Below are 25,678 nucleotides of genomic sequence, written 5' to 3'. Positions count from 1 at the left end.
GTTCACAATAGTTCTTCATTATGCCCTGGTTTTAATTATAATTAGTTGACTACATATTGGCCTTGGCACACAGAGTGATTTTACATAGTGAGGCACACATCTTAGTTACTTCTGGCTCTCCAGCACCCAGGAAAGTACCTGATACTTAATATCCCTGCAATAAATATTTGCTTAATTGAGTGGAATTGAAATTAGAACTCTGTTCCTTTTTTGCTGTTTGCTTATTTCTGGAGTGTGCGGCATGTATTGCCACTGGTATTTTAAGTTCATAGTGAAAAATCATTTCAATGTGTCCTAGGCTTGATCCCCTTCCAACCCAACCCCCAGGACAATAGTTTTCATTATAACCTGTCTTTGCCATTCTGGATGGAATTCTGTGCACAGAAGTTATATACATATATGGGTATATCTATGTAACAAATCGCAGCCCAGGAGCCCCCTGGGCTCCCTCCGGCTCTGGTATGACATATTTGAGCCATATAAATTCAGCTTCTCCTCTGGCATCTGTTAGCCGACTCACTTGCAACTCGACCTCAGCAGTGGTCTCTCAGTCCTCTCAAAGCAGGGAAAGAGCACTGTGCGCTGGGAGACTATGGCAAAGAATCCTCCAGAGAACTGTGAGGACTGTCACATTCTAAATGTAAGTTGATTCATATATTTTCCCTTTTGAGCAGAAGCATGCTTCCACAGATTTATCGTATTGCAATGTGAACATTAGAAAGTGAAATCGAAGGAGACTTTGAATTATGGCTTGCTATTTTCAGGGTTCTTGTGTATTGTTTCATTCTTTCTGTTCTTTGCTTAGGCAGAAGCTTTGAAATCCAAGAAGATATGTAAATCACTGAAGATTTGTGGACTGGTGTTTGGGGTCCTGGCCTTAACTCTAATTGTCCTGTTTTGGGGGAGCAAACACTTTTGGCCGGAGGTATCCAAGAAAGTAAGTAACAGACACTTAACCCAGTGCTTCTTTTGATTGATTTTAACTAGTGATTAACATGTGAATTAATATGCAAATGAAAACTTTTAATCCTTTTTGTATTCAGTTGGGGGAGTAGAAAATGAAATCGGGGTTCTTCTTTCGTTTGCTTATTTAGGTGAGGGGAGATTGTCTTCTGCATTTTGGTTTGTAGTGCCAGGAAGCAAATTTACCCACTCTTTTATGGTTGTCTTTAAGGAGTTAAATCTCCTGGAAGCCTTTTTTTTTAATGTAAGAAAGAAAAACTACTTTCCATCTTTCTTTCCATTATCTGGGCAGAAACTGATGGAAAAGTAAGCAGACAGTCACAAAAGAAACCACCCGAAAAGGCAGCAAATGGTTTTCAGAGATTATGTTCTGGCTTACCGCATCTGCTGTGAGGACAGGCAGCGAGACAAACTCCTTTTCAAAAGAAACAGTTCTCATACTTGAGTTCATAATTACTTGTTACTTAATGAGAGTTAGAGCCTTTCAGCTCCTCAGCAGTCACAACCATTGTCCCCGTGAGATACTAATGCCACAGTAAATACAAGCACCCCTAAGTCATTAATCACAGATATCTCAGAAAACTTCTGATATTGCAGTCATTTGGTAAGCTTTAGTTGCTATTGTAGTTTGTATTCTCATGCTTCGATATTATTGCTATCCCTGGGCTCACATGCAATAGACAAGTTTAGATGTGACCCAAATAAAATCATAGTTCTTTCTTGCTGACAATTTCCATTTCAATGAGAATTAGATGGACAACAACCCGTGAAGATGGGCTCTTGGCCTTGCCCTATTCTTTTCTATTGTGGGCCGTTGTTGTTGTTGCTACTACTGGTGGGGTTGACTCTTTTGTCGTGAGATGCTCATTTCTACTTGGTAGCCCATGTAGAGAAGAAAAGGCACAGATCCAGGAGGGAAAATGAAACAAGAAGAAAATAGGTTGGCATGGACCATTAGGAGTCAAAGGAGCAATAGGAGCAAAGAGTTCATGGGGAAAAGTAGACAAAGGGGGAGAAAAAGTAAATAAATTGGCTAACTGTCCAAATGAAAACAAAAAAGTAAAGCAGAGCTACTCTGGAATGCTCCACCTCGGCTATGATACCTGCTTGCATTTAGTCTCAAGGGATACCTTGCAAAGTTTAAGTGGGAGGAAGCACAAACAAGCCTGCTTATTTGTTTGCCTTTTTACTTACATCATGTTCCAGAAAGGTTTTCAGGCATCACCCACTCCTATTAGCCCACCCCATTGCCCTACTGCTTTTGAACTACTTACTATTCAGATGGCTTCCTAGAGAAGCCAACTATGTTAAGGCTAGCAAGGTGTGCAAAGCAACCAACATCAGAAAAGAAATGGAAACTGAGAGCTAACATGCATTCCAGAACACTTACTTACTTAGAATACCACTTAGCTAATTTCTAAAGGGTTATGCTACTCCAAAAGTTGAATCACTAATTCTCTTGAAAATTGTATGAGTACAGGGCCATAAATCATTTTAGTTTCTGTGAATATAATATGCCTTCACTCTGTGTGGTAGGTGGCTAATCATTTTGACCATTCACCTGTTTGTTAGACAGACACCTGTCTGAACAAAGATAAGACGGCCTTTTGTGTGTTCCTATATCTATTGGCACTATAAATGCCATTCTAACCGCATTTGTGTGCTTTCCTAATCTTCCAGTGCTCTTTGCTGCAGTGCAGTAATAAATGACCAGAGGTGTGGCTCAGGGCGATCTTACCTTTACCTTGTAAGAATTCATGCTCCCTAGCCAAGTTCATGGTCTCCCCTACCTTCTCATTATACTATCTTTGTTTCCCATTCCAGTTCTTGTCAATATGATCTCCAAAAATCAACTCTGTAAATTCCTGAAACTAAACAAAACACTTCATCCATGCACACATGGAAAGGGTGCGGTAGGCCACTCATTAAAGTGTACTTTAAAAGAAAAGATATCAAAGCGCTCATGAAGTAATGCATCTTAGGATATAATTTTCAGCAAAAGAAGTGTAAAGGAGGGGCCAAAGTCATTATGGAAAATATATAGATAAAAGACATTATGTATCTCTAGGATAAGTTTTTCTACTGTGGACAAATACTGTTTACTTGCTATTCCGTGGGGAGTTACAATATACTACCTTTCATATTTAAGTCCTGGCCTTCACCATGAAATCAGCTTGGAGTCACTGAAAATCAGGAGATCAGGTAGCAATATGGAGTTCTTATTCAATCAACTACTACCTTCTAAATCCCACATAAAGAGCCTGGGAGGCTAGCCATGTTCCTAGTGACCAAGACTCTGACTAGGCCTGCATCAGAGCAGTTGAGAATCCGGGGAAAAATAAAAGTAGTCAGAACAGCCTAGGAAGAATATTTCCAGAGGAAAATGATCCAAGCATCTTGTACAAATTTAAGACTCTCCCTTTAACAGTATGGGCTGGAATGAAATAGTGATTAACAAAATAAAGCCATAGTCTTCTGTACTTTGCTTTAGTCGCCTGTGGGATTTGTGAGAACTGCCGGGCCTTTGGTAGAGAGAATGACTGATGTTTTGGTACTTGTTGATTGTAGTGATACCTTTGTTTTCCTGGAGCTGTCTCCAGGCTTTCAGTGTTTGCTCTTCCAGCCCTCCCAACACTCCTTCTTGTTTTCTTTTTCAACATCTGTTTATAATAAACAGTGCTTATTTAACATCCTACATCTGATGTTGACATTTCCATGCTACTAAGTCTTTCCTTTCCCTCCCACCTTGGTATGCACAAAAGATCCAGATGACTGATTTCAAATGGGAGTAAGCAGTATTTGACTCTTTGTATACCTCAAGCACGCATGTGAGAGCATGCACGCGCGCGCGCGCACACACACACACACACACACACACACACACACACACACTTATCCAGGAGAAAAAAATAAATCAAAATTAAAAGAGGATCAACTCTGAGAGAGCTTCGATACTTTCCAAGCCCTAGGTTTCCTGAGCCCCAGCCATACCTAGGAGACTGAAGAGGCTTGAGGAAAGCCAAGTCCATACGGCTCTGGGTTCAGCTCTCATAACTGAGCAGGAAAAACATGTTCAGTTAGAGAGATTTCGAGAGGTCGCCGTATTGAGGGTCCACTTTCAAGCAGTAACTTCCTTAGGAACCATGAAGCAGACTTACTGGGGAAAAACTGTCTTACTTAAAGCTCCCTGTGTTCCACATTGAACTTGAAAGAATTAGAAGCCAACTCCTGAACTAATCAAAGCAACACAGAGAAAACAAACAAGACAGGCTGCCGCTCCCGAGGCAGCAGTTTGTAAACACAGCCCAGACTTTGTACCCCACGTTTCCAAACCATTGCGGAATGAGACAGAAACACAGACTTATGTGACTGAAATGGCGTGTGCTTCCTGCCATACGTCAGGACTACGTGGCAATTTTTTTTTAGGACTGCTGGGAAGTAATCGCCCCCTTCCCAGCAATTCACGTATTCCTGGGGATACTCCTTCAGACTCCACATTCTAGTAGCCCATGCAACTCCAACGGCAGGAGATCACTGACAGTTCCATTTATGTTCCATGCCCAAGATCATCCTAGGCTGAAAATTCTTCGCACAAAAGAAGTGGTTTCTTGCCAAGTCTGAGTCCAGCTTTCTTCGTGACTATTTTTCTACTACTAGCATTAGCCCCAGGCTAGCTTTCTTTGCTCATCTCTAGACACACAAAGGGACAACTTTTCCCTCTAGGTTGCTTAGGCTCTTATACACACCAGTCTAGTGGTTGAAACCTGGGACTGGAGAAGCATTTATACCCTTAAGGCAAAAGCTGGAGATGTATCTGGAATCTCTTAAGCAAGGGGGACTGAGTTTCGCCAGACGCTGCCACATCAGCATTTTAGAAAAGAAGGCGTCTCTTCATTGTCTCTTCTCTACAAGCCCCAGCTTTATCCTTGACAACAATCCTTACTGAGCCAGTTGCTATTTCGGACTATTCAGGGGTGGGTCTTACAATTTACATGATACTAGATTCGGATTGCTATGGGTATGCTCTTACTCCTTATTCCTAAGGTTGTATTACTGAGCGCTTTATGGGGCACATGAACATAGAGCCTTCAAGCAGAGCTGTACGGAGCTCTAGGGAGAAGGAGCCCAAGTGATCAACAAGTAGTTGTAATCCAACAAGCAACCTGACAAATGTAAGAAAATTGCATCTGCCAACTTCTCAGCATTGCAACCATAAAGGGCATGCAGCTAGGAACTGAACCCTCAGAGGCATTCAGTAACTTGTCCAAAGTCACACGGCTTGTAAGGAGAAGGACAGACAGTAAGACTAGAACCTTTTCTGATGAGTCTTTCCTATTTTCCACCTGAATTTGGGAATTGAGGAGAGGATGGTGGATACAGGAAAACTTCCCACCTAGTTCAAGTCTATAGATGAAGGAAATGTCCTTCCTTCCTACGTTCCTACCTTCTAACTTTTTTCTTTTCTCTTTCTTTCTTTCTTTCTTTCTTTTCTTTTCTTTTCTTTCTTTTTTGAAAGAGGAATGTCTGGCCACTTATGCCATTTTTTTTCAGGGCTGAGAACTGGTGATTGAAGATGCAAAAGTCCAAGTATGCATAAGAAATAATCTGTCGGCACTGTTGGTAGAGCAATCCCCAGAGGCCCTTTAATTCTCGCAGGCTAGCTCCTTAATAATACGGTACAGTGCGCTCCCTTCACTTCCTTCCAGCTTAGCACCTGCTAGCCAGCTATTCCGAGCATGTATTTCACCTTTGGAGCATGTACCTCATAAACAGACAGTAAAGGATGAAGGTAGAGGGGGGAAAGACCAGCTAGATTAATCACAGGTTTCCAAAAAACAAACCTAAGCCAAATGTCCTCAAATCCCTGTCAGGACAGGCTAAAGCTGCTTGGCCCCAAACAGATCCATCACACGAACGTGTGAGTCAGCTTTATTCTTTATAAAAAGCTTTCTTTTCTGGTCTCAGAGACTGTCACCAACAGAGACAAGAACACAGGGTAAAGTGTTCAGATTGCAGAAGGAAGTTAGGGCTTATTGGCTGTCCTTAGTGGAGGCCTTAACAGGCCTGAGGACAGAAGTCCTATACAGGGAAGAAAGATGGATTTGTATTTCCCCCAGATTTTGCCAGTATGGTCTTCTTACAGATTGCCTGGGTTTTACCACACACCCACTATTCCACTGGTCTCTCTTTCCTTTTCCAGCATTTTACTCCTCATAAAGCCAGGAAGAATCACTTTGGATTGTGTGGGGAAGATGCCCCCCACATGCAGGCTCCTGGAGTCACGGTGCCTAAAATGCCCCATTACAACTGCATTCCTTTGAAAGAAGCATTGCATTCAATTTTTCAGACTGGCAAATGTCTTTTCTGTTGCTAATATCTAAATGCAAAATCATTGGTCAGATTAGTTTCTTCTCTTACACAAGATCCCTAAAGCATGGGCAGCTTCCTGGTTGTCTAGACAAGAGACAAAGGGACAGATAGAAATGAGAGAGGCATGAGAAAAGGCTACGAGGGTACACAGTGAGCAGGGTATGAAGATACCAGAAAGGGTGCTCATCAATTTGCCAGTTTGACAAGGCCACATTTCCTGTCACATGTGGTTTTTTCTCTGTCTCCCCTGGAATAATGTTAAGTTGGGGGCAGAGACTGAGGAGAAATGCTTGGAATCCACTCACACCTTTCTACGGTCAGCCATCCTGTCTCTGCTTTAGTTTGTTCCTGGACAGGGCAAAGCCATTTAGTTCATCTCCAGAAGGCACTTCAACCCAGGAGCCAGAGCGCTTAGTAGACAGCAAAGTACGTCTGATGCCAAGGGCATGAGCTCAGTCTTCATATGGGCCAGTGAAGCTTGCATAGCCATTACCCAAGCAGTGTGCTCCACAGGGACCTGAGTGAGACAGTATGTCTGGATTTACTCAAAGCCATCCCCACACAGGCCAAAGTAAGTCATTGGCATCCTCCTCCTAGACAAAGGACAGTCTGTTTCAAAAGGACACCTTTGATAGCAGAATTCCATCTGGGTGAATGTGTAGCTCCCTGCGCCTACACTCTCCCACCCACTAAGGATTCATACACAAATGAAGTCATTCTGATCTCACTCTATTTAAGAAGCTACCATTGCAAATACAAAATCAACAAGCTGATTAATGGGTACAATTAACACGGATGCCTCTTCCCTCGCCGAATAACAATAACAACAACACAACACAACACAAACAAACCCAATTCTTTGCAGAGCCGTTGCAAGGAATGAAGATCCGCTGAGCTTGGCAGTTTCCAATAGTACTCATCCAGAAAGGTGTCCAAGTGAAGTGCCCTGCCAAGAGTGCAGGAAAACTCATTCCACAGAAGCACACTGAAACCGTAAATGTCACCAGCACAGTCCCATAGTCTTCTACTGATGGTTGAAAATGCAGTCTGCATTTTCTCGCTCTTTTGCCCACGTAGGCCGCAGTCCAATATCCCCCAGTCTCTAACCTAATTTTTCCATTCACTAATCCATCAGTGGCGCTACTGATGAAACAAACACCCCAGCCCAGCCCCCGGTGGCTAGCACTGTCAACATTTGCCTCCACAACGGATAGTATTTCTGAAGAAACTACCCCCTATTGGGAAACCTGACAAGGCTGTGTCTGAAGCGGATGCCTTTGTCCTCTGCTTATGTCAGCTGACTGAGAGCTCAATTTTTTCTGTCATACTTAGAAGTTTCTCATCTCAAGCTGGCTGCAGAGCTAGAGCTGAGAGAATATACGCAGAAGCGATTAACAAGCCTTAAGGAGTTTTCTACCTGTCACGAACAAGGCCAGCCTTCCTAAGTTAACTCTGCAGTTACTGGAGTCTTCTCCATACTCTTATCCTTGACCTTAAAAGACCTTACCAATCATGAAGGCACTGCTTTAGGAAGATAAGAATTGCCATGGGTAACAATACTTAATAACACATAACCGCTATCCCTGTCTAAGGCACCACAGAGCCACAGGGAAGTAAACTGGCTTTGCCTCTGTTTTTCTTTTCAGCAGCTCCATCAGACATTTCATGCTTGAAGTAACACTTGTTTCTACACACCCAGCCAACTTGTTTTTCTCCTTGAGTTGGGAAAAATTTGACCAGGTTAAACTAACATGCTGTCGCAGACATCAACAGACACTAAAGACAACACAAACCAATGCAGGCTCATGGAGGATGCCACTAGGAACTCTGTTATTAGAAAGCAACACTGGCTCTGTAGGCAACTTGCTTCTTCAGAAGGACATTGAATACAGAGAAATCTAACAGGCAAAGGTCTCCAAGCAACGGGGAGAAGATACATTTGCAGATCAACTCTGGCATGGTTTGCAACAGAGAGCAAACTCCTTTGGAACTGGTATTTATCTATATCTATATGTTCCAAGTTATAGGTTAGATGCTTAACCCCAATATAGAATAAATCACGGAACTGGTCCTCTTTGTCTGTAGTGAGAGAATTGTCTATTAAAGAGCAGAAGGGAGTTTGGGGATTTGTTTCAGGCACTCAAGAAAGGCTTGATAAACAGCCTTTCAGGGGCACTCTCCATGGAAGAGTTTGTTAATTTATGGTATCATAAATTAACCAAAGTTAATCTGTCACCAAAGTTTATCTATGCAGAGGAATCTAGAGAAGCTGAAAACAATGGAATTAAGTTTGAAAAACAGAAGGTAGCGATAGCCTGAGTGGGGAGAGTTGACCTATAAAATAGAGGGAAAGCAGGTGACTGCTAGATTTTAAAGAACAAAGGAAAATAAATCGGTATAGGATAAGACTATGACTGAATATTGGCCAATGACATCTTCAGTTTCTAAAAAGGACAAACACAATACTATCGAGGCACTATTAAAATTCTGATAGGTATGGGAATAGAGAGTAATAGCTAACCGCTCTAAATGTTTTCAAGTCGCTGTCCTGGATGTAATGGATTTCACGGAAGGAATGGGAAGAGTAGTCACAGAACACTTAGACTAGGAAGCAGTAGCTTCAGGAAGCAGCATAGGCTTGAGGTGATCCCTAGGCTTAACACAAGGGGAAAATACTTCACAGGCTGATTTGCAGAATATCATTTGCTACTTATCCAAGGGTGCCAAGAAAACCACTGGAATTCTTCTTAATTAGTTCAGCTACTTGGCTTCAATACAAAGCACTGTCTCTGAAGGATCCCCATAACAGTCGGAATGCCAAAAAGCACCTCAGTTTAATCACAAATGTTAAAGAATGTCCAATGGCAAGATGCTGAGATGACCCCTCAGGAGGCTCTGGAAAGTGACCCAGGTATTTCCCCAATTAAAGCATTTTATGAAGGAGTGCACAGACTACCTTAGAGCTTGCTTTTCTTCCTCTGCTCTTCCAGACCTATGACATGGAGCACACTTTCTACAGCAATGGTGAGAAGAAGAAGATTTACATGGAAATTGATCCCCTGACCAGAACGGAAATATTCAGAAGTGGAAATGGCACAGATGAAACATTGGAAGTCCATGACTTTAAAAACGTGAGTAGACTGTTTCCCCTAATGTTTCCCACATAAAATACTACACCCATCGACACGGATTAAAAATAGCCATTAACCTTCATTTCATTCATGACAAAGCTTTCTCCAGGAATTCAAAGTTTGCCAGTCTGAGACTCTGGTAGTTCATGGAACTCACTGTGGCTATTACAAGAAATTAATTGTATTATTGTTTTGTCTGGTTTGTAGGGATACACTGGCATCTACTTCGTAGGTCTTCAAAAGTGCTTTATTAAAACTCAAATCAAAGTGATTCCTGAATTTTCTGAACCAGAAGAAGAAATAGATGAGGTATGTGAGAAAAATGACCGCAGTACAAAGAAAATCATTTACTGGCCAACCATTGGACAAAGTGCTCTCTCCTCATTGGATCCTCTATCTTGTAAATGGGCACTGTTGTTATCCTAATTTTCAGATGTGAGACTTGGGACTGATGACAAAAGAGTGACTTGCTGAAGGCACACAGCTAGTGAGTGCACACTGAGGTCTTGAACTGCGACCTTTTCAAAAAATGAAGTTCGTGCTTTGGAATCTAACACTATACAATTATACAAAAATACCTATTTTAAAAACAAAAAATGAACAAGCAAACAAAGACCAGGAGATGGTGGCTAATGCCTTTAATCCCAGTACTTCGGAGGCAAAGGCAGGGGGATCTCTGTGAGTTCAAGGCCAGCCTGGTCTACAGAGTTAGGTCCAGGACTGTTTCACAGAGAAACCATGTCTCAAAAAAGCAAAACAAAACAAAACAAAACGAAAACCTATGTACTTTTGCTCCCGAACTAATGATTTCTAGTGAGAGGAATAAGTCAGAAGAACAGAAACAGGAATGTCTATGAGAAAGACTTTAAGAAAATTATTCCGGTGTTGGAGAAGATTACTCAGGGACCCCTAGTTCAATTCTCAACACACACATTACTGTCTATAATTCCTGGCCTTCATTCTCATGCACATATCCCAACACCGACACACGTGCATACACATAACTAAAAAGATAATAAAAATAGGGGCTGGAGAGCTGGCTCAGAGGTTAAGAGCACTGACGGCTATCCCAGAGGTCCTGAGCTTTCAGCTCTCAGTACTCACATGGTGGCTCACAACCATCTGTAACTCTACTGACAGGGAATCCAATGCCTTCATCTAATGGAACAGACGTACATGCATGTAAAATACCTTACACATAAAATAATAAAAGTTAAAATAATAAAAGCAAACTGAACTTTAAAAAAGAAACTAGTCCCAAGGCTACACGGGGGGCATACCACTTCTGTCATGCTCCAACATCCACCTACTTTAAAGGTTCCTGTTTATTCACCTTATCATTTCATGCTGAGCTGCTGGCATCATAACCCACAGTGCTCCTCAGGAGAAGCAAAAGTGAAGGTGAAAACTTCCACATAATATGGATTCTCTGAAAACACTGCTAAACTAGGATGGCTAGGCCGCTGCTCCTTTAGTAAATGGATGATCCCAGGAAGCCATGGGAGAGGTGTCATCACTGCTTACAATACAGCAATCCTTACAGCCCTTCAGGTTCTTTTGGTTTAATTCAGTTTGGTTTTATACTTAAAACTGGAATATCTAAATTGCGACTGTGACCATGGCATGATGACCTCTGTATATGCTGAAATGTCTTTCTCTTCTTTCTCCCATGTTCTTTTTCATGTTCTTCCAACTGGTCACTTACATGGTTTTCTTCTTCTTTTCCTTTTCTTTTATCTGTTCTAACAAATTACACTATTTTTCCTATTCCTTACACAGGACCCCCTCAGAGCCGTTGCTAGTTTCCACATTACTTTTTCAGGCTATTGCTCTCTTCATGGCTTCAGAAGTTTCAGAGTCCTGTTCCTAGAATAGTCCTCAGAAGAAGAAAATATCTCCGGAGAGGATGCTTTGCTGCCAAGGTCTATGGCAGTGATAGATTTTACAGAGTTTCATTTCATTTCTAATAAACTTACATTAGATGTTTCTGAAAAGCAGACAGACTTAAAAGAAATTAGGTAGCAGTATAGGGGGCAATGATAGCATGAAAGAAGATTAGGATTTAAAAGATGTTATAGATCCAGGGAGAAGGGTCAGCAGGTGAAGGCACCCATGGACAAGTCTGATGACCTGAGTTCAATTCCCAGGATTTACCCGACACAAGGAGAATCAGTTCTTGGGTTGCCCTCTGACCTCCACATGTACATTATGGCATATGCCTCCTCCTCAACAGACAATACATAAAAATGTTTTAAAAGTGACTATATAAAATGCCATATGACAATGTTCACAGAAATAATGTATCAAGCACAGACAGGCAACAGTGAGAGCCTACACTGATAAAATGGGATTTAATTTAGATGATATAGAAGCCCATGTCTTCTCTGTGCCCTAAGTTTTTCCTCAGACAACTTGGTGGGATCTTTTAAATAACATACATATTGGTCACATGATAGTAAAATTATTTCATCTCCCAGAAAACATACTATTTCATCTCCAAGAAAAATTTCATACTATGGGTCTTTTTTAGTGGGACAAATTTGTGGTTGCAAATTACAAACCCTCCCTTCCTCTGCACTTCCCTCACCATTGTATGTACTGTGTGTGCAAGTAAAGCATGCGGAGCCAGTATATAAATAGCTCTGGGTTTGCTAACAAAGCTAGTCAGCACATCAACTCATTTTACACAACCCCTTCAATGTGTTCCAAGGTCTTACACACTCAAGGGCAAAAGAGCCAGGGCTTGAAAGTTGTGAATGGTTCAGAGAAAAAAAAATAATTATATAAAGACATATTTTGTAGAATAAATAAAATGCACCAAATTCATAAAGCCAGGAAGAAACAAAAGAGGTATGAAAAGGCCTTTTTAAGAGTAGGGCTAAAGTGTTGAAGCTTTATTGACAAGTTGCTCAGAACTAGGTATTAAAGGCAACTACTCCCAGCACGAGAAATGGAAGAAAGGGGATTTTTAACAACACTGAGAAGCTCTGTGAACCAGAGTCCTCTGTGAGATAAATCTTAGGCACATAGAATGAATGGAATTAATGAGTCCATGTTCCATAAACTAAAGACTTTAAAACATGAAAAGACAAATTTCTTGTAAATCCAAAACGATAGGTTAACTGGCTATTTAGCTGATCTGGTTAGTCTAGATTCTAGGTGGTTTTTTTGCAGTGGGGGTACTGAGAAAAATGGGGACTGGGGTTTGTGCTGTGGGAGCTCCTTTCGTGCCTTCAGCCTTTAAGATACCAGTCCACTTGGGTGTGGTCTCTTATACTATAAACTGTAAAGTGTGTGCTCACTCTCTTGCTCCCAGCTCTTGCTTCCAGCTGGAAGACTATGTTCCTGGCTCCCCGTCAGGGAATCAAATCCCGGTCTCCCACACTTAAACATGAAGGCATGGGGGGGGGGGTTGGTTTTGTTTTTTTGTTTTGTTTTGTTTTGTTTTGTTTTTGTTTTTGGAGACAGAGTTTCTCTGTAGCTTTGGAGCCTGTCTTGGAACTAGGTCTTGTAGACCAGGTTGGTCTCGAACTTACAGAGATCCATTTGTCCCTGCCTCCGGAGTTCTGGGATTAAAAGTATGTGCCACCCCCACCCCACTCCTAGCGGCCTCCCTTCTCCAACAGGGTTGTTTGTTGGTTTGTTTTTCATCTTGGGGTGAAATCCTGTGTTCAACCTTAGCTACACACCTAAAACAAGGCATTTAAAGGGGAGAAATGTAACTCACTCATGTTCCAGATGATCAAAACTTACATGGCCCTGGGAGTTCCCAGAACATGCTGAAGAGCCTTTCAACCAAAATGATGGTAGACAATGCTTGTATTTTAGTGAGCAACCTGGCTGCCAGACCCAGAAGGAAAGGACCAGTTAGCCCCTCTATGGGCATCTACTGTCAGCATGACTTGGAGACAGCTCTCCAGCAGTCATGCCTAGCACTGCAGCTGTTACTCGGGCTTAAAACATGCTGTTTGTCAGTACTTCATAATATCTACATCGCTGTACTAATTTCTCTACAATTCCTACCCTGAACAACTTTATTCTTTCAGAATGAAGAAATCACTACAACTTTCTTTGAACAGTCGGTGATTTGGGTTCCTGCAGAAAAGCCTATTGAAAACCGAGATTTTCTGAAAAATTCTAAAATTCTGGAGATTTGTGATAATGTGACCATGTACTGGATCAATCCCACTCTAATAGCAGGTATGGTATCCTATTCCCAACCTCCTGCTCCTTCCAATGATGCTAAGATGCTAGGCACAGTGATATACCTCTGCATTGCCAGATATCCAGGAGTCTGAGGCAGGAAAATTTTGAGTTCAAGGCCAACCAGAACAATATAGTATCTATATACTTTATGGATATACAGGTATGTGTGTGTGTGTGTGTTGCTATAGCAATATACAACAGAGCAATATACTATCACAAAGAAAAGATAGTAACAGGTTAATGTTTCCAGCATTGAGAGACCACATTTCTATGAAAACAAATGATCGGTTTATACCTTCTTGGATGAAACTGTATATGCTGACTGTGGTGAAGAGAGAATTTTTCACAGCCAAGTTATAAATCAGATAAATTAATGCTGACAGGCTTTTAAAATATCTCAGGAAAGGCAACACCACCCTAATGTGACCAGTGATAGCAAAAAGCTAATCTATCTTTCTTTGTACATCGATATTCATTGAAGCAGGGATACCAGACTATTCCTCAAAACCACAGTGGACCCAACCCAAGAACTGGAGAGAGATGAGACCAAATAGTGCACTGCTGTCTCAAGAATTCTTATGTCAAATGGCACTCCCCCCAGAATATATGACCATCGTGGCAGGACAGCTTCTTTAGGAATGTTTGAGGAATCACTATAAATGGAATCAAAGGTTAGAGGTTCAGAGCAGAAAAACACAACCTTCAATTCAAGAAGACAAAGGTCCCTAGACACCTTATTTTGTCTAGCTGACACAGACTTTGGCCTCCCTCACTTTGCACAAAGACTACTCTATTACTCAAGACAGGACAGTACCAACAGTGCGTGCAGGCCTCTACTGGTATTATTTACAAGTATTTTTTTTTAAGATGACAAAATGCAGTCTGGTATCCTAGACTGAATGCTGCAAAACAAATAACATGAATGGAAATATTGATGAATAAAGTCTGTAGTTTAGTTAATGACAATGAACCAATGCCTACAGATTAGTTTTGACAATTGTACCATAGTTGTGTAAGAAAACAAGAGGAACAGAGTGAAAAAATGCATAGGAACCTATACTTTCACCAAGTCCCCAAGTTAAAAATAAATCATTAATATTACCCTATGGCTCAGGAGTTAGAGCACTGGTCTAGTAAAAATAAATAAGACACTGGGGGTGCTAGAGAGATTCCTCATTGGCAAGTGCACTTGCCGCTCTTGCAAAGGACCCAGCTTCAATTCCCAGTACCCGCAGGTGATTCACAACCATTTCCAACTCCAATTCTCAGCTATCTGACACCCTCCTCTGGCCTCTGCGGGCACTGCATGCATGTGGTGCCCAGACATATATGCTGGCAAAACACACATGTATGTAAAAACATGAATATAAAAAACGAGACACAGAAGGGAAGAAATGGAAGGGAAGCTGAGACCAAATCAAATCAGGCAATGAGGAAATATTTTTGAGCACTTGCAGCTAAAAACACTGAGGGAAATTGAAGTCCCTTGTCTTGCTGTCAACTGACTCCACTACAGAGAAAAGGGGTAAGTGTTTGATGGCAAACGAGCAATGAAGTTGGTGAGAAGGGAAATAATCTCTGATCTATCCACTTAGAGAGCTAGGAAATGCAGCCCACACATGCCTAAACTATAGCAGTCAAGAGACAGACAAAAATTAGCTCTCCCTAACTTTTGTCCTCCTAAACACTTCTCTCAGAAGTGTTTGCAAACTAATGGTATCACAATTTTGTATTTACTATCTCAGTTTCTGAATTGCAAGACTTTGAGGAGGATGGTGAAGATCTTCATTTCCCCACCAATGAGAAAAAGGGGATTGAACAGAATGAGCAATGGGTGATTCCGCAAGTAAAGGTGGAGAAGACCCGTCACACCAGACAAGCAAGTGAGGAAGACCTTCCAGTAAATGACTATGTGAGTTCTGGCCACTGCACTCATTTTCAGGGCAGAAACAAAAGAACGTTCATAAAGCTTACTACCTCTCAAGGCAGTCGGAAAAATTATGACTTTAACAAACATTTAAGAAGCGTGACCTCTCTGGGTCACAACCAATTTTGATGTCTACTTCTTCATGATTTGGCTAAGACATTTAATTTCTCACCAGTCTCCCAACTCAGAGTCACACAGTCTTCTGTTTGGTGGGACCCCTCCCTAAAAAGTTTTTCCCTCCAACACTGTCTTCTTCTTCTTCCAGACTGAAAATGGAATCGAATTTGACCCCATGCTAGATGAGAGAGGTTATTGTTGTATCTACTGTCGTCGAGGCAACCGCTACTGTCGCCGAGTCTGTGAACCTTTACTAGGTTACTACCCGTATCCATACTGCTACCAGGGAGGACGAGTCATCTGTCGCGTCATCATGCCTTGCAACTGGTGGGTGGCCCGCATGCTCGGGAGAGTCTAATAGGAAGTTTAAGTTCAAATGCTTAACCTTCTGTTAGCCAACATACAATAAATGCATGCTATCCAATGACTGTCTGTGAGGCATTTGCCTCCTAGTAGCCTAGTCTCCAGAATTCCTTTTAGGTTATTCCTCTCTTCCTGTTCTAATAAACTTCTACATCATCATCAATGGCCTTGTTGCTGATGAACACAGTGGGTAAGTGTTTGCAGAGAATACGCCTGGCAATTGGAATAGATCTGCCTAACATGGATGACAAAAATGTCAGTTTGCACTACATCAACAGGCTTGGGTAAAGCTTAACAGTTTCCAACTCCCATAATTTTACAAAGTTAAAATGAAGGGATGATGACAAAATGGCCCCAGAAGCAATGAATAAAAGTATAAAATTGTGTGCATAGTGCTAGTGCTTAATTACCTGAAAGGCATGCTGTGGACTTGCTTAAGTGTCCGTAAAGCTGCTGCTCAGGCAGCTAGTCACAGCAGGCCCGCGCTAAAATATGCTAACTGCACAGACTCAGCAAAGAAGAAAGGTAACTTAGCAAAGGGGGTCCCGGGTCTTCTTCCTGAGAATGGGAACTTGACTTTGGACCAATTCAACATCTTAGAACCTTGACATCTACTTCTCTTCAGATCAGCATCTGGCTATATAATGTTCCAAGGCATTTTCTGAAACACAAAGACTAATGAATACAATTCATAGAAGCAGACTTAAGAAATTACTAAGGTTAAGAATCAAATGTGTTTTTTCCTACCGAACTACAGGGAACTAGCAATTTGATACTTAAAGAAGGAGTAAGACCCAGTTCTAAATTACCCCATATTTTCCTTTGGAATAGAAAAGAGCATAAAGGGGAAAGGAGAAAATGGTTGGAGGGTAATGTTAACTTCAATGTCCCTGCAAGGTTGTTTCAAAACCCATGCTCTGCTAGCCTGTCACCCCTTGCAGTTTTATTCAGAGGTAACACTCTTCATCACCAAAATATCTGTAGGCCAGGAAATTGTATTCTTCCCCTTCACCAGTTTAGAAAATACATAGAAAGACCTATGACCAAAATTGATTTAAGATTAACAAGTTACTAATTACTAGCATACATACCATACTTAGATTATTAATAGTAACAAAATGAAAGTACAATCAAATATACCTAACAATACATAGCATTGAAATGTTTTCTCTTTATTAATGACTTAAAAGGCACCAGACCTTTTTGAATTACTTCAATTATAACAGGGATTAATATATGTTTGAAATAGACAAATGAGAAAGATGTGATCAATTTTAGGCTGTATGAACTTAATGATGTTAGTTATCATTTTTAAATAAATTACTTTTTTAACACTGTTTCCAATGATTAGCCAGTAACTTTAAGTTCCTGAGACATTCAAAACTGGATAGTCTCTAGGATGCTATATGCACTGTGTCCTGTGGAGGATTCAAATTAAGTTGAAAGCATTTCCTAAGGACAACAACAAGAATACATGATCATAATTAATACAAGAATGTATACAACACTGACTGCAGTTGTATTTCCTAGGTACATGTGCTACACATATACCTATACACACCCATCCAGAAAAGTATAGACTGTTCTAAGTAACAGTTTTGAATTCAGGATTCCTATTCACATTTTCCCCTCCTTTCTGTCCCTTCTTTTCCCTCTTCCTCTCTGGCTTCATTCTGGAATATGAACCCAGGGTCTTGCACATGTGAGGCACAGAGAGCATTTTTTGTTCAAATAACATACCTCAACCCACTAATAATTTCACAGGGGGAAAGTATGAGTCCTTTGGTGAGGCTGACTTTCAAGATCAAACAGGGAAAGAAAGAGCATGTTTAAAGAAGCGTGCAAACCCTATCTTGGTTTATAGGAAAGAAAACACTGCCACAAATAAGCAAACAACCCCAAATACATTGGCCTATTTCAGCTTAGGCACAAACCAGAATGGAAAAGGAGACAGTGTGATTCCACTCTTACCTCAGCCTTTTGTCCTGCTTTGAGTACTGTGTAGAGACTTTATGCCTCATGCTACACTCAGATCAACTCGATTAGAGTTAAAACAACCTCACTTACTCCTGCCTCTCTTCCCTATGCCAACTTCTCAATCACAAGAAAGAACATTGAAGAAATACTGGCCTCCCATGTGTATGTTTCGTGTGTGTGTGTGTGTGCGTGCGTGTGTGTGTGTGTGTGTGTGTGTGTGTGTGTGTGTCTGTGTGTGCGCACACACACTGGGTGAATGCCAAGTTCCCTCAGAGGCCAGAAGAGGGCACAGTATCCTGTAAAAATGAAACTATAGACGGCTATAAATGTGTGTGACTGAAACCCAACCCTAGTCCTCTGCAAGAACAGCAAGTGATTTTAACAGCTAAGCCCTCTTTCCGGTTCCCTATATTCAGTATTTTAAGTAATATCTCCACTGGCAGAAATTTAAATGTATCTTTGTCTTCTACTCCAGGCTCTTACCAAATGCTACCAACTCTCCCTCGTAAACCATCCCTCAATTAGTTTATACTCGGTTCATACTCTTAGCCTTAACTGTGGCAATCTGTCCATGCTGAAGTCTCCAAGTTGTACATTTAAGTTAACATAAATGCTTTTACACGAAGTTTACTTTCACATATAGATTTTATTAATATCGTTTTCTTACCTGGAAGCTACTTATTATATTAAAGATCAGGTGTAGCTCACGTACAAGGCATCATTAACCAAACCACTCTCAAGGGCCACCTCTGATTCATTTTTCTCTCTCACTACCATTTCTTCCCCCTTTGACAATTCTCTAACACCTTACTTTCATGTTCTGTTTGTCCAGTCAGCCCATCATCTCTTTTCTCTCTTGCCTACACATGAAGTCTAAATCTTCTGCATTCCAGTATCATATCTAAAGTGTATGGGGAACTCCCGAATATATTGTTGTATGCAGCAAGACAGAAGAGGAGGACAACAGAAAAGAGAGGAGGTTAGAAAAGAGTCCAACTATAAAGCTCTTTGGAACATCACAAAAAGTTAGCATTGAGCTTTGTTCAATCTGGCGATGAATGTTTTCTTACTAAAATCCATTTCTGCATTCCTCATCCTCTGACAATTACAACAGTGAGGAATGCTCTAACCCCAGAATGATCGAATGTCCCCATTGACTGCCCACAGCCCAATGACCTATTTCCATTATAAAACTGCAGGCTTCTGCATTTTAATACCAGGTCTCAATAATTCTACGTATAAGGGGAGGGGGAAGGCAAAAGGCATAACTTCTGCAAAATCACAAGAAATATATTACCACTCAGATTCTTTGGGAATCTAAATTCCAATTAAGAAAAGTCAGGTGAGGCAAAACCATCCATTGCTCCCCCTCAGCAGAAGGACACTATGCATTACTGCTCTCAGCGCCTTCCTGCACACCTAAAATGGTTCTTTGGCAGAACTAGGGGCAAAGAAAATCTATTTTGAGTTTTTATATATAAGGCTCACTGTCTGGCTGAGTCCAAAACTGTCACTTTGGCTCCTAAAGTCTAACGCTGAAAGCTTACTGAGATAAATATGGACCTTCTCATTCAGCCTGTCAGGAAATGCGTGGATCTATTTTATTTATACCCTTAAAATGATTTCATTTTGGCTTTCCTTTTTTAAAGAAGTTTCATCTAGGGCTTAATTTTGCTGACAGTATGCTGTTTCCCAACAAGAAAAAAAAAGTGATTCCATATTCAAAACCAGGTATGGGTGTATATACAAAAATTATTGTCCCTGACATCACAGAAGTCCTGCTCCAATGTCTCCTAGAGTATTTCAAATAAATTTCCATGAAAGTCACATATCCAATAGTCACATGATTTCTTTAGATGAATATTCTGTTCCAGTATTTATAGACTAAGAAGTAAATAGTCACTTGTCTACTTACTGCTCTGGTATTTGGTTCTGTTTACCTATATATTTCTCTACTTTCTTAACTTCATATTTATGCCTATTATCCTTGGTAAAAGGGCTCTAAAAGACAGGCATATTGAACCAAAGAAAACAGACCAAGCCACAAGAAATCTTTCAACCAAAACAAATGGCAGCAACAACCAAAAGACTGCAGCAATTCCATAATGCTGAGCTGATCTCTGACAGTGATATTAATACACTGTTTACATCTGTCCTTCCCTAATTGATGCTATCATCTGCCATTCTGAATTTTCCACTGACAGCAGTATTTCTGCTGCTCTTCCAGAGATATCAGCTACTAAAATACGACTCAGTCTTACACTGTTACCAGTCTTCCTTGACCCAAGAGCAGGACACTTGCCAAGGGCAAGGGACTTAAGGGTACAGGACCTAGCCACAGTTGGCCAAAGAAAAGGCAGGAGTGGAAGTGCCAAGAGATAGAAGATGGGATTTGAGCTTGTTTATTTTACAAAGGAGCCCAGATTTATTTTACATGGGTTTGCCAACTCACAAACTCTCTGTGCCACCTGAAATCCATCCCTTGGTGTGAAGTTTGAGTCGTGTATATCCAATAAGCCACTGTGCAGTAACCTGACCCCACCAATTCTTCCAATAATAGCCTTTGATGTTTTGGTCATGCTAAATCACATTATTCTGAAATCAGAATGGCTTGTGGTTGACCTTTTCTATTTCCTGTTCCTCTAAATTACTTCTCCTTTTAAGAGTGTCTCCCTCTAAGGTCATACCAACCTAGGACAACTGTCACACTAATACTTCCAACTGCCGAGGGATAACCAGCATTGAGCTTGACAATGAAAATAAAGTGTCCTTCTTGTTTGATAGCATTTATAAAATACTTTGTATGATACAATCTGTGGACTCTAAACAATTAAGATACTATAAGACAGTTTTTGCTAAAGGATTCAAAAAAGCAAAAATTCTTCAAACACTCTAGGAAAACAAAACTTTTCTTTCAAAAGATAACAGCTGATTTGCTTTGAACTGAGCTACCAAGTGTTCTGAGAGCTTTGTAAAGCTTTATCTCCAGAGATTATTTATTTTGCTATATTTTCAGGTTCAAGTTTGGCTACACAAAACAGTAATTCTTTCAAAGTATGTAACATTTAAATAAGATGATCCAGGTTGTTCAATCAAATGACCTGTGAACCCTTCCTCTCTCATCCACCATCCTGATTATGTAGTTTTTACCTTCAAGTTTACCTCACAATCTAAGATAAGTCTAATAAGTGTAGTCATTATATCCACAGTCCATACTGGCATCAGAAAGAAGGTAGAAAGGATAAAATGCCATCCTATCTTTTGTGTAGACTTCCATTTATATTTCCTAAGCTTAAATGTAATCATGTGACCAAATAGAGTTCAGAAAGATGGGTATATTACTCTTATGATTGCATCAAGTGAAATCAAGATGCCGTTAGTGATGAAGAAGTTACAAAGATACAGTAGAAAGGGTAACTGACAACTGGGCAGTTATCTGGTAACTTGTCATCAGATCTACAATCTCAATCTCAGCTAATGAAGAAGCACCTCTTTGGCCCTGACATGCCACTTTTCAAAATCCCTGTTCAACTCACTTATATGACTTGCAAATGAGTAAAAGTCACTAACAAAGACCTGTTCTTATATGTTCACAAACCAGTCTGATTAACTTTAGCTCTAAAAAAATGAAAGCAAAAGGGAAACGACAGCACCCATGAAGAAATGACAGCTATGCTCACAGACAGTGTGAATTCAAAGCTACACAAGGCAAGGCTAAGTGTTAGAAAGATAATCAAAAGCGACTTTACTGACTCTGGCTTTGCTACAGCTTCATTGCACACATCTGGCTTAATGCAATGGTATGAAATTGCTATAGTGTACAACTCACACCCAAAGTCAGAAGACAAATATAACAATTCCTCTACTTTTAACATTTCAGAGACATTTATATGTGACTAAGGAGAGAGCATGGAAAGACTTAGAATTGGATAAGGAAGCCATTTAAGTAGTCTTACCTAGGTACCCTGGAATCAGAATATGGTATTGTTTCGGAAAACTTGAGGGACAGGTTTTGTTTCTCAAAACTCATTAGATTTTGGAGTAAGACCTTCATAAGATGATACTATTCATTAAAGGGCTTTTATTTTGACAAAGGTAAATTGACTAAAGAAAATGTTGTGCTTTCCATGGTGGAGAATCAAAATGTGTCTAAAAGAACAGTAAATCTCATGACATATTATACGCAGAGCAGATGTGAAAGACTGAGGCCAGAAAAAAGTTTTATTTTACTATCATTCGAGGAAATCCCTCTTTTCTATCAAGAGCCAATAACCCACACATTTTTTTCAAAATCTTCATCTTTTATGCCATCAGTCATGCCAATGAATATGGATTTGAAGATATGAAAGCCTGTAACCAATTTATATACCAGTCCCAAGGGTAGAAACCTTTATATTCACAGAAAATACAGTGATTATTAAGGCCTTAATAAAATAAAGAAAATTATTAGTTTGAAAATTACTCAGTTTTTGGACCCACCAACAGAAATTGATCCTCTGTCAGCACATTTGTTGTGGATACTCAACAAATATTAACCAACACCCTGCAGTGTGGTGAAGCAGTATTATACTTAGGTGTCTTAAGAATGAAGCCTGTTCAAGTGCAGAGATTATTGGACAGAAATTCTATTTGTCTTCTGTTCGATATATTTTTTTATTATAAAACGTGGTTTTTTTCTGTTTGCCTGCATCTTATTCATGAGCCATTCCTTCTCTTTGGGTTGTACAGAAAACACTGAGACAGGTTTTTCATTTGAGTGTGGTACTATTTTGTTCTCAGTTTGATTTGTGGGAGTTGGGAAAAGAGGAGAGAATGATGATACATGTTTTAGCTTATTCCCAAAGCCTCCAAACCCATTCTTTTCCAGTATTCTTTGTAGATGAAAATTAAGCAGTTTTCAGTAGCTGAGAAGGAGGGGGGAAACTCCAATCACAGAAAACTTTCATAAAGATCCACATATTAAAACCTTTAGTAATTCAGCATCTCCTAAGTTTTCTTACACATTTCTCAACTTTTCACACCCCATTTTAAAGTACTCACTCATAACCTGAATTACACACAAAAGGAGACCTCAATTTCATCGTCAAGTGACATGAAATTGGAGATATTTTTCTATGTTTTTACATAGGCATTAGATTTCATTCTGTGCTATCTTTGAAAAATGAATACCACAACCTAGAAGGTCACATTCCTGCCCTCATATAGAAGTGGCCCTTGTCTCTTTCTGTCGAACCAGGAAGAAAAGAAACCCATGTGAAAAGGAAGAAAATAAACATCTCAGCCTTCTTTGTTTTACAAAGCTTAAGATCAGCAGACTTACTGTGCTCTCTACTGGCAAAATCAAGAGCTACAGGCAGCATCAAACACTGGGGGAAAGCTTTAGAAAGCTGGGCATTAATGATTACTTTCCAGAGCCCAGAAAGAGGATATCTTGCTGCTGGGTTCAAAAATCTCAGGACAGCATTAGCTGGAGAACAAAACTAGTGGAAGCCAGAGCCGCTCCAGGGACAAGGTGAATATGAATTCATATACCAGCGCCATTTGAGATCATGGTCTGTGTCACCAGATGCTACTGTGTGCTAGACAAACCATATCTAAATATACTCTGGCTCAATGGTTCTCACACTGGAGTCTGTATCAGAAGTTCCTGGGGTGCCTGTTCAAAGTATGCAGCTAAAGCTCCATGATTCAGGGATTCTGAAGCTTTGAACAAGGCTCAGAGATTTGTGTTCTATCAATTCTTCCCTCCACTAGTGATTCTGACACATCCAGCCCGGGAATAATTTTTAATTACTATTTATTTTTAGTTTATATGTACGGATGCTTTGCTTGCATGGATGTATGCACACTGCATGCATGCCTAGTGTCCATGGAGGCCAGAAGAGGAAGTCAGATCTTCTGAAACTAAAGTTACAAATGGTTGTGAGTCTCTATGTGGGTACTGGGGACCAAATCTTCATCCTCTCCAAGAGCAGTCAGTGCTTTTAACTGCTGAGTTATCTCTCCAGCCCCAATCATTAATACTTTTGAATAACACCGATACATTTTACAAAATATGCTAAGAGTATCACTAGTTACATAGAGTTAGCTAATCAGAAACTTTGACATTCTTATAAACCACACTTGTGCCCCCAAACACACACATAATTGAAGACAGCAGTTCAGAGAAGTGAGGTGCTTTCTTTACAATCAGCATAATCATTCTCTCTTTGAGCCTCATCTGGCATTTTGGTACGTGGCATCTTCAGTTGCAGACCTTCCATTTTTTACTTCTGCATCCTCCCATCAAACCACTATTTTCTTCTCTGGATTCTCTGCATAAAACTCTTTTAAAACACAGACACGATGGTCTTCCTCTCTGAGCCTCTACAAAACAGTTTATGAGCTCAAAACACACCATTCTTTCTAGGTGTGACTATGAATGCAGAAGATCACCAAAAAACAGCCAAAATGTTCACAAGAAAATATATGTTCCATTTGGAGTTCATCAGAGTCTGAGAGCAATTGATAAAGGGAGCCCTGTTTATGTATTTTTTTTTACATTTATTTGTGACTGTGAGTGTGTTTATGTGAAAGTCAGAGGACAACTTCAGGAAGTCGATTCTGCTCTTCAACCACATGGGTTTCAAGGATTAGACTGAAGTTGTCAGGCTTGGGAGCAACCTTCTTTACCCACTGGACCGTCCACTGGCCTGGGAGCTGCACTTTAGCTACAGCTAAAGAAGTGGCATTTTAGACCCACTCTGGAACAGTAAATAAGTCAGACATGATTTGTTTCCTCGTTTTTGTTTTTCTTTTGTTTAGTGACTTTCCAGGACGAATTCCATAAGGTTCATGTTACCTATACCATAAGGCTATGTTTCTGCTCAGTTTAGGAATAAGCTAATGATTTATCAGGTAGTTCCTGCGATGACCTAAAACAATTTCTCCACCATTTTCCAGCAATGATGCCCTCTGCCATCTGAGGGCACCCTTTCACTGGTCTCAGTTTCTAACTCTGCCTTCGCTTTCACTTTGGCTTGCCAGAGCCTTCAAGTTTGCCAGCTATGAACTGGGAAGGCGGTTCTCTCAGGTCCCTCCTGGGATTTAGACAGCTCTAAACATAAAGGTAGCTTTCCAGGTCCCTTGAAATAGATCAGCACTCTTTAAAGTCCATCATTAACGGTGAGATCTTTCTTTTAGGTGTTTGGCCACCTCACATAGAAGTCATCTTAAAGAGCATTAGCCGAAGCTGATTCTTCTAGACATCTACACTACAGCTAGGGCCTCTCTCAGGAGAAAAAGCTCTGATGCGGGTAAAATCATGAGAATACTTTGTAAATGGGGCTTTCCCAGGGAGCCATGAGACCCAATGGTCACATGCTTCCCAAGAGCTTCAAAGATCGTCTGCCCACTCTTAGCTCTGGAAAACTGCTTCTTGTCACAGGTGCTGCAATTGCAATTCTGCAGCTCTTCAAGATGACTGTGGAATTGGGGAGAGGCACATGGATCTGGGCCAGGTTCAAATACTAGCAAGTGTTCTCATGGAAACGCAGGGTAATTTTTTTTTCAAACTAAGTCTTCCTTGGATTACCTTAGGCCTTTGATAAATTTCCAGATATTTGGAAAAGTCAGAGTTTATCAT

At 40.5% G+C, this 25,678-nt stretch overlaps 1 protein-coding gene across 1 annotated transcript; it reads left to right on the top strand.

Annotated features, from left to right (window-relative positions):
* The first annotated feature begins 464 nt into the window (after positions 1-464).
* On the top strand, positions 465-16,240 carry Tnmd (tenomodulin). Its single transcript, XM_048417981.3, has 7 exons — positions 465-640; positions 806-937; positions 9,324-9,464; positions 9,672-9,773; positions 13,511-13,664; positions 15,416-15,582; positions 15,863-16,240. Exons 1-7 carry the CDS (start codon positions 593-595, stop codon positions 16,070-16,072), a joined length of 954 nt encoding a protein of 317 aa, XP_048273938.2. The 5' UTR covers positions 465-592; the 3' UTR covers positions 16,073-16,240.
* Positions 16,241-25,678: the final 9,438 nt, after the last annotated feature.

The sequence above is a fragment of the Myodes glareolus genome, chromosome X (assembly GCF_982192425.1).
Source record: "Myodes glareolus chromosome X, mMyoGla1.1, whole genome shotgun sequence".
In the NCBI taxonomy this organism is placed as follows: Eukaryota; Metazoa; Chordata; class Mammalia; order Rodentia; family Cricetidae; genus Myodes; species Myodes glareolus.
This window is presented reverse-complemented; position numbering and strand designations above follow the sequence as displayed.